General features: G+C 33.4%; 3 protein-coding genes, 1 long non-coding RNA gene and 1 other non-coding gene across 5 annotated transcripts; 1 reads left to right on the forward strand and 4 right to left on the reverse strand.

Annotated features, from left to right (window-relative positions):
* Positions 1-2,031, forward strand: LOC112005614 (pentatricopeptide repeat-containing protein At1g09190). The gene has a single exon (XM_024037904.2). The coding sequence runs from the start codon at positions 14-16 to the stop codon at positions 1,466-1,468; it is 1,455 nt and encodes a 484-aa protein (XP_023893672.2). The 5' UTR covers positions 1-13; the 3' UTR covers positions 1,469-2,031.
* A 2,157-nt stretch (positions 2,032-4,188) lies between these two features.
* On the reverse strand, positions 4,189-5,575 carry LOC112005622 (uncharacterized). Its single transcript, XM_024037916.2, has 4 exons — positions 5,396-5,575; positions 5,229-5,293; positions 4,591-4,816; positions 4,189-4,424 (listed from the first exon to the last, which is right to left on the reverse strand). Exons 1-4 carry the CDS (start codon positions 5,472-5,474, stop codon positions 4,303-4,305), a joined length of 492 nt encoding a protein of 163 aa, XP_023893684.1. The 5' UTR covers positions 5,475-5,575; the 3' UTR covers positions 4,189-4,302.
* Positions 5,576-6,843: 1,268 nt separating this feature from the next.
* TRNAA-AGC (transfer RNA alanine (anticodon AGC)) lies at positions 6,844-6,916 on the reverse strand. Its single transcript has one exon. It is a non-coding gene; the product is annotated as a tRNA-Ala (tRNA).
* Positions 6,917-8,586: 1,670 nt separating this feature from the next.
* LOC112005691 (small COPII coat GTPase SAR1A) lies at positions 8,587-11,619 on the reverse strand. The gene is made up of 4 exons (XM_024037995.2): positions 11,439-11,619; positions 11,227-11,331; positions 10,148-10,306; positions 8,587-9,127 (listed from the first exon to the last, which is right to left on the reverse strand). Exons 1-4 carry the CDS (start codon positions 11,499-11,501, stop codon positions 8,741-8,743), a joined length of 714 nt encoding a protein of 237 aa, XP_023893763.2. The 5' UTR covers positions 11,502-11,619; the 3' UTR covers positions 8,587-8,740.
* Positions 11,620-12,154: 535 nt separating this feature from the next.
* Positions 12,155-13,014, reverse strand: LOC136069040 (uncharacterized). Its single transcript, XR_010630320.1, has 2 exons — positions 12,708-13,014; positions 12,155-12,593 (listed from the first exon to the last, which is right to left on the reverse strand). It is a non-coding gene; the product is annotated as an uncharacterized LOC136069040 (long non-coding RNA).
* Positions 13,015-17,229: the final 4,215 nt, after the last annotated feature.

Raw genomic sequence — 17,229 nt, forward strand, 5'->3', positions numbered from 1 at the left:
AAAAAAACCCACCATGAGCAAAGCTCTCCTCAAGGTTGAGCGGCGAGTCCTCCGCCTCCTCCACGGCCACAAAACCCGAACCCGACTCCCCGAAATCCATGCCCACTTCCTCCGCCACGGCCTCGACCAATTAAACCAAGTCCTTGCCCACTTTGTCTCCGTTTGCGGGTCCCTTCACAAAATGGCCTACGCAAATTGCATCTTTTGCCGAACCCATAACCCAAATATTCTCCTTTTCAATTCCATGATTAAAGGGTACTCGCTTTGTGGACCCTATGAGCAATCCCTCCATTTGTTTTCCCTTTTGAGAAGCCGTGGCATTCGGCCTGATGAATACACTTTTGCGCCTTTGCTTAAGTCGTGTTCGGGTCTTTGTGATTGTAAAATAGGGCAATGTGTTCACGCGGAGATTATTAGGATTGGGTTTGAGCGTTTTGGTTCTATCCGGATTGGGATTGTTGAGTTGTATGTGAGTTGTGAGAGAATGGAGGATGCTAGGAAGGTGTTCGATGAAATGTCTTATAGAGATGTGGTTGTTTGGAATTTGATGATTCGGGGGTTTTGCGAGATGGGTGATGTTGATATGGGGTTGTGTTTGTTTAGGAAGATGAGTGAGCGGAGTGTTGTTTCTTGGAACTCGATGATTTCTTGCTTGGCGAAGAGTGGGCGGGATAGGGAGGCTTTGGAACTATTTTGTGAAATGAGGGATCAGGATTTTGAGCTAGATGAAGTGACTGTGGTGATTGTGTTGCCTGTTTGTGCTCGTTTGGGGGCTGTTGAGGTTGGGCAGTGGATACACTCATACTCAGGTTCTAGAGGGCTTCTGAGAGATGCTATTTCTGTGGGTAATTTGCTTGTTGATTTTTATTGTAAATGTGGAAATTTGGAAGTTGCGCGCAGCCTTTTTAATGAAATGCCTCGCAAAAATGTTGTTTCCTGGAATGCAATGATCTCAGGTCTGGCATTCAATGGGGAGGGTGAGGTTGGGGTCAACTTGTTTGAGGAGATGATAAACAAAGGTATGAGCCCTAATGATGCAACTTTTGTAGGCGTTTTAGCATGTTGTGCCCATGCAGGCTTGGTGGAAGAGGGGCGAGAGTTGTTTGCTTCTATGTCTGAAAAACACCAAATTCAACCAAAGCTTGAGCATTATGGTTGTATGGTTGATCTTCTTGGGCGTAGTGGACTTGTGAGGGAAGCTCATGGCTTGATTAGAAACATGCCCATGAAGCCAAATGCTGCTTTATGGGGTGCATTGCTTGGTGCTTGCTGCACTCATGGTGATGTAGAAGTTGCAGAACTTTCTGTTAAAGAGCTGATCAATATTGAACCATGGAATTCTGGTAATTATGTGCTCTTATCAAATATATATGCAGAAGAAGGGAGGTGGGATGAGGTTGCGATGCTCAGAGTTTTAATGAAGGAAAAGTGTGTCAAGAAATCACCAGGGCAGAGTCTGATTGAATAATATGAAATGTTGGTTTAGGGAAAAATGTCCTTTCTCTTGGCTGGTATTCTAGGTGCTTGGTTCCTTTATTGCAAGACTTAACATCTCCACCATGAATGAAGATATACATGGTGGCTGTTTAGGAAATGACTTAAAGCAAAAGAAAGCTGGATGCTTTGTGCATCCATCTAGATCCTGGTCAAATCTACAAAGATGATGATGGGATCACATGGAAATGGAAGCAGGAGGCTGAAAGAATAGCAAATTTACTGACAGAGTAAGAGACCTTACAACGTGAATTTTTCTGAGAGAATACAGAAACATTTTTAGAATATTCTTCTATGTTTATTTCTTCCGGCCAAGTTCGATATGAATATCGGGTACAAGAAATTGAGAATTGTAAGCAAAGAAAGTCAGCAAGAACCAATAGAATTCTTTTAATGAAATACCTTCCCCTGTCTTTGTTTTAGTACTTATTCATAATAAGCTATTGACTCCCAAAAATCAAAGAACTAGAGCTTTTCTATATATTCATCTGTGACATCTGTTTCACACTTAAGCGAGATGTTTCTCTTCCCTTTTCATTTTTCACTCTCATGAGTATCCCATTTCTTTCCTTCAAGTATCTGTTAAGACAGCTGACTACTAATGTCGTGTGATGCTCCCTCAAAGTACTAACCGGATGATTTTTATGTTGCTGAGTAGAGCAAGCTTGAAACAATGCTTCTGTTGTGAGTGGGATGTTGTATTATGGGTGATGATATAGCAAGATTTCCCTTAAAATGTAATTGTACAACTTCTTCCTCTCTCTCTCTCTCTCTCTCTCTCTTTTTGACACTATGGAAATGTAACTGTATAAGTATAACAATGATAAAAGGGTAATTAACATAATTGGAGCTTTATTCTGTACCTTTGATGAATTCATGCTGATATGTCCATTATAAGGATTAAGAAGTGAAAGCCATCCTGAAAAACTAATACAGCGTAAGTAAACCTTCTAATTGAAGACAGATTTTAATTTTTTTAAAGACCCTAAATCTTTAATATAAGGTGATAGGAAAAGTTGAGTACCTCTTTTAGAACAAAGGACTAGTTTGTTTTGTGGATCCTTTCCTTTCATTATCCATTGATGATAGAACTAAAATATTTAAATTCATCCACAGATCCACTTATGTATGGGTTCTTAAATAACTTGTACCAGGTACTTTCAGTTTCAATGGCACCCAACGAAAATGGTGACATGTGATTTGCAGTCAGATATTACAAGCCACACCTTGCGTGCTTGTCAATTAGATGGATCAAGAAATGAGGACCCCTAATCATTATAAATATTATATATTTCAGCTTCTCACAATTCGAATTGATATTTTACCACATAATTTTATCATAAAATGTTATTTTTCAGTTGTCTTATCATAATGAAAACATGCCATGTGAAATGTCATTATGTTTTTTATTATCATCATTGTTAAATTTGATGGAAACTGAAACCAAACTAAGCAAAATGGAGTCTAGGAACCCCAACTTAATGTCCACCTCCATTTTATTCTAATAATTGATTAGATGGAGAAGATTAGATGAAGCTCATTTAGCTCGAATCCAAGTCTACCACATAATGATAGTCTTTGTTTTCCAAGAAAATCCGATCCTTAAAGGTCCCTGTATTAACAAGATACATTGCACTCATTTGAATGAAACACAAACTTTGAGGAACGCTTTGACTCCTTGAGTTCATGAAAACAAGACCAATATAGTGAAATAAATGAAGAATACCATAGCCTCTTTTGCTTCTATAAATACTCCTGCTCTTTTTCACAATATGCACGACACTCTCATCTCTCATTGGATATTCCTAATATTACATTTAGTAAGAGTTTCAAAGAAAAAAACATTAGGAAGAATATGGAGAGAAAGTCCTGCTGTGGAGGAAGGAGCTATGTTTCATCTCCATGCACTACACAGCCTAAGAAGGAACCAGTTGTGAGCCCCAAGAAAGAGGAAGATGTTAAGAAAGAAACTGCTGAGGATGTTAAAGGAAGTTCAACTTGTGGAGCTGGAGCAGCGGTGAAGTCTCCAAAGGCTGAGGAAAAGGAGATTGCTAGTGTGAAGAAAGAAGAAAAAGTTAATGTTGGATGTGGTGGTTGTGGTTAAGGATGTGATTTCTTAGTGGGTTTTGAGGGGGTTGGGTGTTTTGTTATGTTTATAATAGTTGGTCTGGTTTTTATCTTTCTTTTATTTGTGTGGTTGTCAGTTTGCTTTGTGGTTTCTATAGATGTGATGTAATCCATAGTTTGTTTGAAACTTTGAATAAGGCCCTCTCAAGTCTCAAGTAATAGAATAATACAGTTGTGTAATGATGTAATCTCTCTCTCTCTCTCTCTCTCATCCTATAAATACAATTCTCAAAGAAAGTTTTATAAATTGATGCGGCAATGAGAATGATTGGTGCTACTGAAATAAAAAAATTTTAAAAATGTATAAATTGCCTTTTTGAAATTGATGAGACATCAGTTTATGAGACTTGTGTAAATTTTATTTATAGTACTACTGGTGATTAGGAAGATTTGGCAAGGGTGTATTTGTTAAATTATTTAAGTCCGTCACATCTGCCAGTTGAAAACAAGTGGTATGGTATCTGAAAGTAAAATGTTGTTATGGTACAAGCATCAAAACAAATTTCTATGAACTTCAAATTATGAATTTGAATTTTTTTGTTCATTTTCCAAATTAAGTCCACGAAGTCCTGAAATGTTTCTTAAATTGGTTCGTATATATACATTAAACATAAGCCTTTTAAGCCAGCCATAAGATTTCACTACGTTAAAAATTCCTTAAATGGAAGATACTGGAGGCTTTCATATAAAATGGAAAAACAATAGCCAAATAATCAGCATGAATGTGTGGTGGCTGATCCAATCTGTTGATCTGTGTGCAGTGCTTGTAAATCCATCAATGTATTGTCCCACATTGAAATTCCCTACGTAGAACAGAAACTTTTGTAGTTATTTAGTTGAACACTAGCTCCTCTTTAAGAATGCAACTATATTAACGTACTTCTATGATCAATGACAACATTTGTAATCATAACAAATATGAATCCACAAGCTAATGTAAATCTTCAAGAAGCAGTGACAACATGCTACCTCTTTGGTTGGTGTTGCTGCAGCCAGCATTGAGTGCATATCTAACATCTGGTATGGTGGCCTTGTTGTAGAATAAGAAGTTAGATAATAAGTTATTGATGCAATTGAGAACTTCTTGTGTCTCAAATAGGCATGGTCCATTGCAGAATAGGTCAGCAGCCTCAGGAGGTACATTAATATTTCCACTTGGATTCAATCTATATGCCTCATCACAGCCACTGTAGATCTGTGACACATCCAAAATGAAAAAAAAAAAAAAAAAAAGTTACACAACAAGAAGCATGGATGGACTTAGATTATGAAATCGTAAGGACAACGTAAAAAAGAAAGAAAAAGGCTTTACTAATACAAACAGGCTAGAAAGGAATCACAGGTGTTTTTAGCTTCTATATAATTAATAGAAGGTTATAGATGAAGTTAATTATTCAGAATAAATTTTCACCAAAAATTATTCAGAATAAATTTTGTCATTCTCTCTGATAAACTATTAGTTGTCCCAAACATGTGGGGTTTGAACTTTTTTAAATGGGAAGTAGAGTGGATACAGGTTCGAACTCATGACCGTCTGCTCTTAACACTATCTAAGTTCATCACGACATATATTTGTCATAGCATATGAATATAAGGTTCTCACTGACAAGCTTATTGTTGAAACAAAACAAGGCTTGTGCTGTCATTTGCCCAGGGTTGTCATCTGCATAACCTGTTCACAATCCATAAAGAAAAAAAGAAGAAAAGAAAAATGAATAAGGAAATTTGTATTGAAAAGAAGAAAAAAAAAAGGTGAATGTCACAGGCATATAACCTGAGAAGCAGCAAAATATGGCAATGAAAAATAGTGTGAGGATGAAGAATTTCTGCTTTGGCAAGAATGAAAATGCCATTGCAAGAGCTGTGAGGAAGAAGAATTGGGTATAAAGAGGAAGGACTATTTAAACTGGTATCAGTAGTACAGCATGGTATAATTTATTGTAAGAAATGGCTTACGTGTTTTAATATTAGAAGTAATGCAGTAATATAAGAGCCAAAATATTAGGCCACCCCACCTAGGCAATATTAAAGAAATATGAGTAGAGCTTAGTTGGTAACTTTTGGAGACTAATGGACTAAAAGGAAGAGTGAAAGTTGGTGTGTTAGCCACCAACTTTTAGTTGCTTTCAAAGCCTTTGAGTGTTAGAACTTACTTCTATTTTTGGAATGATTGAGGATAGAATCTAGAATTGAACTTCTATCATCTCTTTAGTGGATTTGCTGCATATATCTACCAAAGTTTAGAACAAGGCCACTGCCCAAACGTTGACTAAAGAACTCTAGTCATCTTTTGATTGCCTTTTGATAGTGATGAAAAGTTGGAGTATGGAAGAGGGTGGAAAAGTGTAAGAGCCTAAGAGCGGTTGCTATTTTGCCTTGTTTGGCAGAAAAGAAAAGTTAGAGAGAGAGATTCTTTCCCTAAGCTCACCATTTTCATTCCTTCTCATATGAAAGGAAAAGAGGAGGAAAAAATATCTTGCATATACCATATAAACAATTTTATCACAACAACAATCAAATCTTAATCCCATAATTTAGGGGTCTGCTATGAATTTTTAACAAATTAAAAGAGTAAATTATATTTATTTTTTTGAGAGTAATGCTATAATCACAAACTATTTTATAATATTTTTACAATATGTTAATGTAGCCAATTTTTACTGATTTTCATTTGAGCTACTACTTGATATCATTTTTTTACTTATTAATAACTACTTACCACATTAGTAGTTTGTAAAATTTTTTATAAAATAGTTTGTATCTCTAGCATTTTTTTTTTAACTTCTCAATTTTCCACATCTTGACTAAACAAAGCTCGTGTAAGCATTATTTTCCCTTGAGAAAGAAGGTAGGTGAGCAAATGGGGGAAAATAACTTTTATAAGAAAATAAAATTATTATAAGCAAGGTACCATGCATGATGCATCCCACTCGAAAATGTGCAGCTAAGTATAATTTTGAGTTTATTTTATAAAGAGAATGGGCTTGTGAAAAAAGGTAGGTGAGTTTCCCAACGTATGAAAAAAAAAAAAAAATTTATGTGCATGGTTATTGGAATGAGGTCACTTGAGGAGAGGGTATGCAACTTGGACTATATCTTAGTTACATTGAAACTTATTAAAGGCCGGAGCCCATATAAAAGATCTTTAATTGGACCATGATTGGGCTTGTGAATTTCTTCTATTTGGGCCCAAAAGGGAAAAGGAGAAAAAAATCAGAAAAGTGGAGATGCGGGGTATCGATCCCCGTACCTCTCGCATGCTAAGCGAGCGCTCTACCATCTGAGCTACATCCCCTTTTATGATATTATCGTTACCAGTATTATTATAACAGTTCAAAATAACTTCTTTTAACAAGTCAAAAATGTATGTTTATTTATTTATTTATTTTTTCACCTTTTCCTTTTAATTAAATAAATAAAAATTTAATTCCATTATGAGTTGAACTTTAAGAACTAAAAACTTTTAATAATGTTAAAACATCAAAATTTTCATAAATTTTTAAAATAATAAGTTGTAATTAGAGTAATATCAATTTTATATAAAAGTTGCAAAAATTTCCTTTATTTGGTTTCTTGTCTTTAAAAGGATTAAAATATTATCTTTTTTGTTCTTAAATAATTGTCTAAATATTTGTTGAGGTCTCAAATATTTGTCCTTTCCAATAGAATTAAAATTTAGTCTTTTTTTACAGTCGCATCGAGTCTTACTTTGAGTGGCATGAGTCAATTTTTAATGACAACTTTTTTACGTAATTCTATAGCGCCTTTGTGTGATTTTATAGCACTATGAGATTGTTTCTAAATTATTCTTTATTTTTTGTTCTTGCTTATTATTCAGGATATTATATGCTGTATCAAAATTTGTTTATTCACTAAAACATGTCAAAAAAAATTTAGATTGGATAGGATTGTACAATTTGGCCTTATTATCATTTTTATGATAATCTCAATTTTTTGTACATCACCACAAAGCAAAGTGTTAGGTTTTAGGTTTCTCAAAAAAAAAAAAAAAAGTGTTAGGTTTATCTCTCTTTTTTTCTCTGTAAAATCTCCATGACATTTCATTCAACTTGTGTTTTTCAATGTTAATTAAAAAAAAAAAAATTTTGAGGAACAATGTTAATTTTTTAGATCACGGCAAACTAATGTTAGGACAGTAATATTTATTATTTTCCTTTTTCCTTTTATTAAGTCATTTTGGAAAATTTCATTGAGGAAGGATCGAAAAGATCTGTTTGATTGGAACTTCAAAAAATTTAACGACATTCTTCACAAAAGCAAATTGGCTATCATCATAACCTTGAAGTTGTTCAAGTGGTCGACTTCAATGGCTAGTTCAAATTGGCTAAGGTACGATTTATAAATCATGCCAACACTGGCCTCCAAGCGACTGCTGCCATATGTTGCCAAATTGGAATCAAAATCAGCAAAATATTGGTTTTATTTTATTATTATTATTTTTTTTTTGGTACAAAAGATCGGTTTCATGGCAGAGAGAGTGACTTTTTGTTTTTGTTTTGGTAATTGGGTTAATGTTAAAAAAATTGAACCTTAAGAGGTATTTTAGTGGGGCTTCTTCTTTTTTTTTTTTTTTTTTTTTTTTTTTTTTTTTTTTTTCAATTTTAAATTTGGATATTCTTCTAAATCTTCATCCGGATTCTAGACTTCTTAAAATGATTTTTTTTTTTTTTTGGGTCATTTTTTTACAGAATTTGATTGTGCACGTCAGTTTATTTTGTCTTTTTTACCCCTTGACAAAAAAAAAAAAAAAAAGGAAAAAAGAAAAGAAAAGAAAAGAAGATATGTGGTTTCACAAAAATGGACAGCACTTACCTCTTTGCTAATGTGATTTAAACAATGATAGCACAAACATAGGTATGGAAAGTTTTCAAAATTTAATCTCCCTAAACTGGCATGATTAATTGTCAAAAAGTTGATTGTACTTGTATAGGTAGCCAGTACTACTATAAGTATTACAAATTTTATTACATCAAACTAATAAATTGACGTTTCACCAATATAAAAAGACTATTCAAATATTGAAGCTGAGTTAGGAAATCATACAACAACAACAACAACAACAACAACAGAGTCTTTTAGTCTTACAATTTGGGGTCGGCTATGAATCCTGATAGATTAGATTGGGAAAAGAATTCAGTGTCGGATCATCCAGTGTAATCACCTTACTGCTACTTAATGTACTGAGAAGCCACTTGACACCATCTAAAAACTCTTTTGCTTCAGCCACAAAAACCTCAAGGGGACGGCCATTTTCATCAGCTGGCTCTACCTTACGTGTCCCTGTGGTGACATCAAGCAGGCCGAGGAAGGAATACAATCTCTCTTTTGGGAGAGAAAAAGCTCCATTAGCTGTTACGACAAAAATAACGAATGGAACATTTGCAAAGGCCTCATCAGACAGTAGAGCCTTCAGCTCTTCTCTTGGCCCCAAAAATTGCTCCGTGTCCATGATATCAGCATTCACAATGTACGCAATGGCATCCATCTACAGAACAGAGATTACAATGTATTTAGCAATAATGCATTACTTAACAAGCAAAACTCAAAACAATTTCCACTTTGCTAGCCAACCAGGCAGCAATTTGCCGAATTCGCAATCCAGAATCATGAGATATACAAGAATCAGCTTTTTTTTTTTTGGGTAAATAAAAGTAAAACAACTACAAGAAACAAGGGCTAAACAAGAAAGAATAATCAATATGTAAGAAGTAAATGATGTACTAGTAGAATGACAAAGAGAATGAATTATGTATGCTGTGACATTATTAGCAGACCTTCTAAAACAAAATGTGCTATAATCGAACTCAAATGATCAATGTTTTCCTTCCATGAATCAAATATAAACACAGAAAGGTTTGCCTGGATTATGAAGGCAATAGTATATTAAGATTTAGGGTCAGGCAATAACATAAGCAAAAACAATTTCACAGGCTGCCGGGGTTCAATTGGGATAGCAAAGTTGAAGCATATGAAACATAGATACAAGAAATTTAGTAAATGGAGATATATAAGAGCACCAAAATTCTCATTTGCTAAGTATTTGGTTAGAGGTTAGCCAAATCAGTTAAAAATATAACAAAGGCTAACTTTTCATTGCAAAACCAAAATATTCAATATTGCCAAATTTATGACATATACCATACAGTCACAACTTAAAGTTTATCATGGTTCAAATTGGGGGTGAATCTGGATCCGGATTACTGGCAAAAACTAGTCACAATCATGTGAGTCATGTTCCCTATTAACGTCGAATCAAAAAATCGACTGTGTGTTAAAAAACAAAGGGACTAAGACATAAAGGATTCCATTAAACCAAAACAGACAGTACATCAGATTAAACAGCTTGGTTTAACACTGCAACAGAGTTAGAACTAGGCAACCCCAAAACATGCAAGCTTTCTCAAGAGTAAATAAGAAATTTAAATCACATTCCAATATCATCATATTGCACAAATCATTAACTATATATTCTCATCAAAGACAATTGATATATTGAGAAATCTACCTTGGCACCATAGTCTCTCCAAACTCTATGAGCAATCCAATGTTCTCCTAAATCAAAAAAGTTAAACTTCATTTTCCCAAATGTAGATACCCATGATGTCAAGTACTTAGATGGCACTACAGATGGTGTAATATTTGATTTCCCAAGTGTGTTCTGGATCTGCAATACTCACCAATACCAACAACAAAGAATACCAAATTAAACAAAATACCAAGCCACCGTTTGTTTGCTGAGAATCAAATCTAAATAAACTATTAAAAGAAGTTTTATCAGTAATAAGTTTCAGCTTAACAATTCTCATATACACTAATATTGCATGGATACGGACAGGGTATAGGTATGTGTACGGGTATAATACGACGACACGAGCAATTTTTGAAAAATTATAACATGATACGGCAGATTGGACATTGTTACGACACAGGTACGACACACATACAACACGGATATGAAATCCCAAATGAAGTGTTCTTGCATCAAGTTTTTATCTTTTACAACCCTATTTGCTTCCTAGAATTTCAACACTATTTTTGGTTTGAGTGAAGTGGGAGGGAATGGAAAGGGAATCTATTGAATGGTTGAGATCAATTGGAGTGGAGGACAGGAATAGGGTGGGATTCATTTTCCTCCCTGACCAACCAATTCCTTTCCTTCCAATTTGGGAGGAAATGGAGAGAGAAAAAAAAAGAGCTTTATATGGGTGGGACCAATCTTAAGCTCTTTCCTTTCTCTCCCCTCCTTCCTTTCTTTTCTTTAGACACACTGTAAATTCTGAACCCCTCTAGATTTCCAACTGGTCTAGTTGCATTTAATTTAACTATATTGTATGAAAAGAAAAACATAATATGCTATAACTGTATCCTCTGCAAATAAAAATAAATAAATGCATAAGGTACTTACCACTATTCAATTTTTCATAATAGAACAAAAATTTCATTTTCAGTTAAAAAACAGAACAAGAAATTTCCTAACTTTTTCTCATCCAATATATACATATATTACCGAATTTCTTTTTCTTTTAAAAAGATCCACAATAAAAAATTTATATATATATATATATAGATAAAAGGGTGAGTTACCTCGTCATCTGAGAGGCTCGAAATCACTGCCTTTTTGCAGTTCTCATCCTTGCCTAAGAACAACACGTTGGCCACCTTTGGTTTGTAGGGATAAAAGACCCCCAGCTTTTCTCAGGGAAAAAAGGAACGGAACACATAAAAATTAACACAGAGCTTTAAAAATGAGCACAAAGTGCTTAAGAAATTAAAGAGAGAGAAAGAGAGAGAGGCACCTGATGAATAAGGAAAACAAAGAACTGATTCGGCGAGGCTTGAACCCAGTTGAGGAAATCCATCCTCCTTTGATATTTCTTTTTCTTTTTCTGTTGTGCTTGTGTATGAGAGAGAGAGAGAGAGAGAGAGAGAGAGTTAAAGTTATATACCTTCTTTGTGTGTCCCCTCAGAGAGAGAGAGAGAGAGAGAGAGAGAGAGAGGGGCTTATCTACTGACTTTGTGTGTGTCTCTGTCTGTCTTTGTCAGAGTGACGAGAGTTAGTAAAGGGCGCTATTGTGCCATGTGGTGAGAGTCCAGAAGCTCACAGCCACACAGGTGGGAGTTCAGGAGATATGGGGACCAATAGCATTCAAAGGGATAAATAAAAACCCAAATATGAAACACCCGTCATCATATCACACACCCACATGTGTTAAGGTGTCAGGCAAATCTAAGGGCATTTTTTTTTGTAGTCCTAGAACTACTCCCAAAACTCATAAACTTCAGTTTGTCCTTTGCCTGAGGAATCAATCCATTACCTACATTAAATAATAAAGAACAAACATTCCATGGATTGGCTCTATTTCTTAAATTTGCCATAAACAAAATGAGACATTTGCTTGCTTCACCACCAACAAACAAACCCAATAGGTCATAAAAAAAAAGCCTCAAATAAACTTACGTTTATAAAAATAGATCCCAAAGAATATATATATATATATATATATATATATAATTTTTTTTTGAGAAACGGTCTAGTTGCATTTAATATAACTATATTGTATGAAAAGAAAAACATAATATGCTAAAACTGTATCCTCTGCAAATAGAAATAAATAAATGCATAAAGTACTTAATCTGGCTCCTTCCTTTTATATATATAATTTTCCTTACCACTATTCAATTCTTCATAATAGAACCAAAATTTCATTTTCAGTTAAAAAACAGAACAAAAAATTTCCTAACTTTTTCTCAGCCCAAAAAAACAAAAAGAAAAATATTACCGAATTTCTTTTTCTTTTAAAAAGAGAGGCACTTTATCTCCTGAGCCACAATAAAGGGTGAGTTACCTCGTCATCTGAGAGGCTCGAAATCACTGCCTTTTTGCAGTTCTCATCCTTGCCTAAGAACAACACGTTGGCCACCGTTGGTTTGTAGGGATAAAAGAGCCCCAGCTTTTCTCAGGGAAAAAAAAAGGAAAGGAACACATAAAAATTAACACAGAGCTTTAAAAATGAGCACAAAGTGCTTAAGAAATTAAAGAGAGAGAGATAGAGAAAGAGAGGAACCTGACGAATAAGGAAAACAAAGAACTGATCCAGCGAGGCTTGAACCCAGTTGAGGAAATCCATCCTTCTTTGATAGTAGTATTTCTTTTTCTTTTCTGTTGTGTTTGTTTATGTGAGAGAGAGAGACTATGGTTATACCTTCTTTGTGTGTGTCTCCTCAGAGAGAGAGGCTTATTACTTATACCTTCTTTGTGTGTCTCTGTCTGTGTCTTTGTCAAAGTGACGAGAGTGAGTAGAGTGAGCTATTCTGCCATGTGGTGAGACTCCACAAGCTCACAGCCACACAGGTGGGAGGACATGTGGGGACCAAAAGGTCCAAAACCCTTCAATGGGGAAAAACTCATGTATCTTCTTCTCTTTTATTTATTTTTTATTTTTTTGCGGACACTAATTTTAAAAAATTTAATCGTGAATGGCATGTTATTGTTTTATCCTCGTGCTTGCAAACTTTTAGGAAAATCAAAAGTTAATAGTTATGTTATAAATTATATGTTTAAATTTTAAATTTTTATTGTCTAAAATTATGTATAAAAAATAAATTTATTGATTAAATAATAAATTATTTAATTTGAACGAAATTAGATATGCATGTTAAGAATATAAAGAATATGCAATTCAATAATTAGATTTTCAAAATTTAAGTCCAATAAAAAGAATAATAAGTTTGAAACATTGTCCTCCTTTTATTAGTTTCATGCATTTATATTTTATATATATAAAAAAGTGCTATTATGTTCATAACATTTTCATAACAAATCATAGTTTGTAAGTTGTTATTGGTTATAATTTAAACCTAATATTGAAATTACTTTTTTGTCTACCAATAACTATCCATAACAACTAGTTACGTATGATTTGTTGTAAAAATATTATGAAATTATTGTAAACATAGCATTTTTCATTAAAAAAAAAAATGGCTGCATGCATTAGATGTCAGTTTACACTACCAAGCAAAGGAAAAATTAAGAAATGAATATTAGTTATTAGTACATGTTTTACTAAAAAAAACTTACAAATAAATGTAACAAAATTTGATCTGTGATACATTATTTGTAATACTTATATGGTAAAATTTATAGTATTTTTAACATAATGATTATTACGTATTGAGGACTGTATTTTCAGTAATTTCAGGGATAATTTTATTAAGTCTATTTGCTTCAATACTTCTAATAATGGAGATCTCATAGTTTTCCAAACTGTCTAAAAAAAAGGTTCCCTTCTTGGTTTTGATTCCATTCTTCTTCGAAATGGTGTAACGAATGACCTGCTTAATTAGTGGAATTAAATGGATAAGATCCTTCTGTGTGTCATCCCAGTGAGAACAAATGGTGGACCCATTTTACAATCCAGCAACTTGTTTCCGCCTTGGGACTTGCGAGGTTAGGTGCTTACTTTTTTTATTTTTTGGCTGAATAGTTAGGTGCTTGGTTACATACTTGCGAGGTTAGGTGCTTGCTTATGTATATGAAGGTAGACGAAATTTGGGTGCTCAGTTATATTTTTGGGTAATTAAAGTAAAGTCATTTGTAGCTTGACTTGATCGAATTTATATTGTATATATATAGTTTGAAAAGTATCACTTTACTTACTTGAGGTTTATTCCGTTTGTCTCTTGTAATTAACCTTCGTTAAAAATGAGGGTAAACGTATTTTTGCTTCAATTTTATGTATCTCTCCTCTCCAAACAAAAAAATATATTGGGGTGAATTTCAAGTGGACAAGTGATATTCTTTAAACCATGGGTAAACAATGTGAATTTAATTAGGCCAATTTACAGGTAGATTTATTGCAATTATTCCAAATTTTTTTTTTTGAGAAACAGGTGCTTATAGTTATGTTATATCTTTGGGTAAAAGTAAATGTAAAACTGATTTAATTGCATTGGTGAACTCAAAAACACATAAGGAGTTATACCTAGCTAAGTTTTACTTGACAAAAAAATACTAATATTATTTCAGTATGTGTGGAATTTCACCTTTTATGCAAAAGTAAATGAAAAAAAAAAGTTATTTGGAGGGTGTAAAATGTGGTATTTATGCCAGATCCGGTTTGAATGTTTGTTCAAATAGAAGAAGAGACCACACAATGAAATATGTCACATATTGGGCATTATGCCTAGCTAGACAGTTTATGGGCTACATATTAATTGCTTCCCTACTTCTAACAATGGAGACATCATGGTGTTTAAAACTCTCTACAACAGCTTCCCTCCTTGGTTTTGATTAATTTCTTTCTTTTAAAATCTTATTTCACACTTCTTGTTGTATATTCTATATACACTCTCTCCTAAAATTGTGTTTTTAAAAGCACGATTTCAGCCTATGCGGCACAGTAGCAATATAATTTCATTAAAATGGTGTAGTTCAGTCCTGCGTATTTGTAGCATCTCACAATACCGTAGAATGTGTTTTGTAGTTTCACGAGCCACACAGTAGGTACTATTTTCTGTATCATCCCTTGAGAAGAAATAGTGGAGCAATTCTACACCTAGACCTCCCAGTACATTGGGAAGTCTAGGTGTAGTAGTTTCTAGTTTGGAAGGTAGTGGGTGTAGTTATATCTCTAGATAACACTTTTTAGGTGCTTAATTATGTTATATCTCTAGATAACATTGTTTAATTGCATTGGTTAATATAATTACGTAATTCAATTTAATTGAAAATTTTAAATGCTTAGTTATGTTATATCATCTAATAACACTAATTTAATCATTAGTCAATATGATCATGTGATTCAATCCAATTAAAAAACTTAATGAATAGCAGATAAAGATTTATTATTATGTTTTAGTTGACAAAATACTAATATTATTTCAGTATATGTTTGGAAATTTACCTTTTATGCAAAAGTAAATAGAAAAAGAAAAAGAAAAAAGAAAAAGTCGAAAATATTAGAAATGGGCTATGTTTATAATGACGTTCTACTGTAATAATTTTTTAAAAATGGCTGTACTAATGCTGATTTTACTTTGAAAAGAAAAAAATCAAGAAACCAATGCCATTTTGAAATTGGCTATGTTAATGCCTCACATGACTTATCTCTCCAAAATTAAAAAGTCTCTCAACCATTTTATCAAGGGATCTCATAGAACAGGAGTAAAATTGTTTGACCAAAACATTGGCAGTTGGCAGTTGAAAGTTGGAACGCCACTTTTTTTATTATATATAAAATAGTTAAAAAGAGATAAAGAAAAATGCCACTGCAGAAGCAAGATACATACCAACTTCTTTAAGAGAAATCAGAACCCAAATATGAAACACCCGTACTCATATCACACACCCACATGTGTTAAGGAGTCAGGCAAATCTAAGGGCATGTTTGGTAACGTAACTCAAATAACAGTTTTTAACCATAATTTTGACTTGAATATAAGGTGGCAAATTATGAGAGGTAAAAAAAAAAATTGTGAATTCATGAGAAAGTAATAGGTAATCATTTAAACTTTGTTACATAAGAATTCTTACAAAATTATGGCAAAATTTTTTTGTAGTCCTAGAACTACTCCTAAAACTCATAAACTTGAGTTTTTCCTTTGCTTGGGGAATCAATCCATTACCTACATTAAATAATAAATTCATAAAGAACAAACATTCCATGGATTGGCTCTATTTCCTAACCTTGCCATAAACAAAATGAGACATTTGTTTGCTTCACCACCAACAAGCAAACCCAATAGGTCATAAAAAAAGCCTCAAATAAACTTACGTTTATAAAAATAGATCCCAAATAATTTATATATATATATATATTTGGATCATTTGGAAGCCTTAAATGGAAAAACAAACCCAAAATTGAGAATATACGGAAAAAAAATTAAGAGGGAAAGTAACTGGTTTGAGCAAAAATTGTCATATTGAACAAAGTTAATGGTTGGTTAACGTTGATCATCAATGATCAAGAAAATCAACTATTATTGAATTAGCAATAATGTAAAATTTTTGGATTTAAGGTCTGTTTGGATACTGCTTATTTTGTTGAAATTAAAAATTTATTATTGAAAATACTGTAGATAAAGGTAAAAGTTAGTTGAAATAATATAATAAAGTCCATGAATAGTACCAAAAGTGCAATATAACCTATGAATAATAGCAAAAATAAGTTAAATAGTAAAATAATTTTCATTTTTAAGTGGTATCCAAACNAGGTATTGCATGGTCCTCGGACCCAAACCTATGGGGAAACTAGATACTTACAGAAAAATAGAAGTGGTAGACAGAGCCAAGGTATTGCATGGTCCTCGGACCCAAACTTATGGTAAAACTATACACACCATTATACCTGGGTACTAGACAGAACCAAGGTATTGCATAGTCCTCGGACCCAAACCTATGGGGAAACTAGATACTTACAGAAAAATAGAAGTGGTAGACAGAGCCAAGGTATTGCATGGTCCTCGGACCCAAACCTATGGTAAAACTATACACACCATTATACCTGGGTACTAGACAGAACCAAGGTATTGCATGGTCCTCGGACCCAAACCTATGGGAAAACTAGATACTTATAGAAAAATAAAAGT

This window comes from Quercus suber, unplaced genomic scaffold, assembly GCF_002906115.3.
Source record: "Quercus suber isolate HL8 unplaced genomic scaffold, Cork oak 2.0 scaffold_148, whole genome shotgun sequence".
Lineage (NCBI taxonomy): Eukaryota > Viridiplantae > Streptophyta > Magnoliopsida > Fagales > Fagaceae > Quercus > Quercus suber.

Coding starts and splice junctions, on each gene's coding strand:
- LOC112005622 (XM_024037916.2), bottom strand. CDS start 5,474: ATGGCATTTTCATTCTTGCCAAAGCAGAAATTCTTCATCCTCACACTA. Junction 4,817..5,228: donor TTTGTTTCAACAATAAGCTT/GTCAGTGAGAAC, acceptor GATGTGTCACAG/ATCTACAGTGGCTGTGATGA. Junction 4,425..4,590: donor CAGCAACACCAACCAAAGAG/GTAGCATGTTGT, acceptor TGTTCTACGTAG/GGAATTTCAATGTGGGACAA.
- LOC112005614 (XM_024037904.2), top strand. CDS start 14: ATGAGCAAAGCTCTCCTCAAGGTTGAGCGGCGAGTCCTCCGCCTCCTC.
- LOC112005691 (XM_024037995.2), bottom strand. CDS start 11,501: ATGGATTTCCTCAACTGGGTTCAAGCCTCGCCGAATCAGTTCTTTGTT. Junction 11,332..11,438: donor TTGTTTTCCTTATTCATCAG/GTGCCTCTCTCT, acceptor CCCTGAGAAAAG/CTGGGGGTCTTTTATCCCTA. Junction 9,128..10,147: donor GGAGAGACTATGGTGCCAAG/GTAGATTTCTCA, acceptor TCTGTTCTGTAG/ATGGATGCCATTGCGTACAT.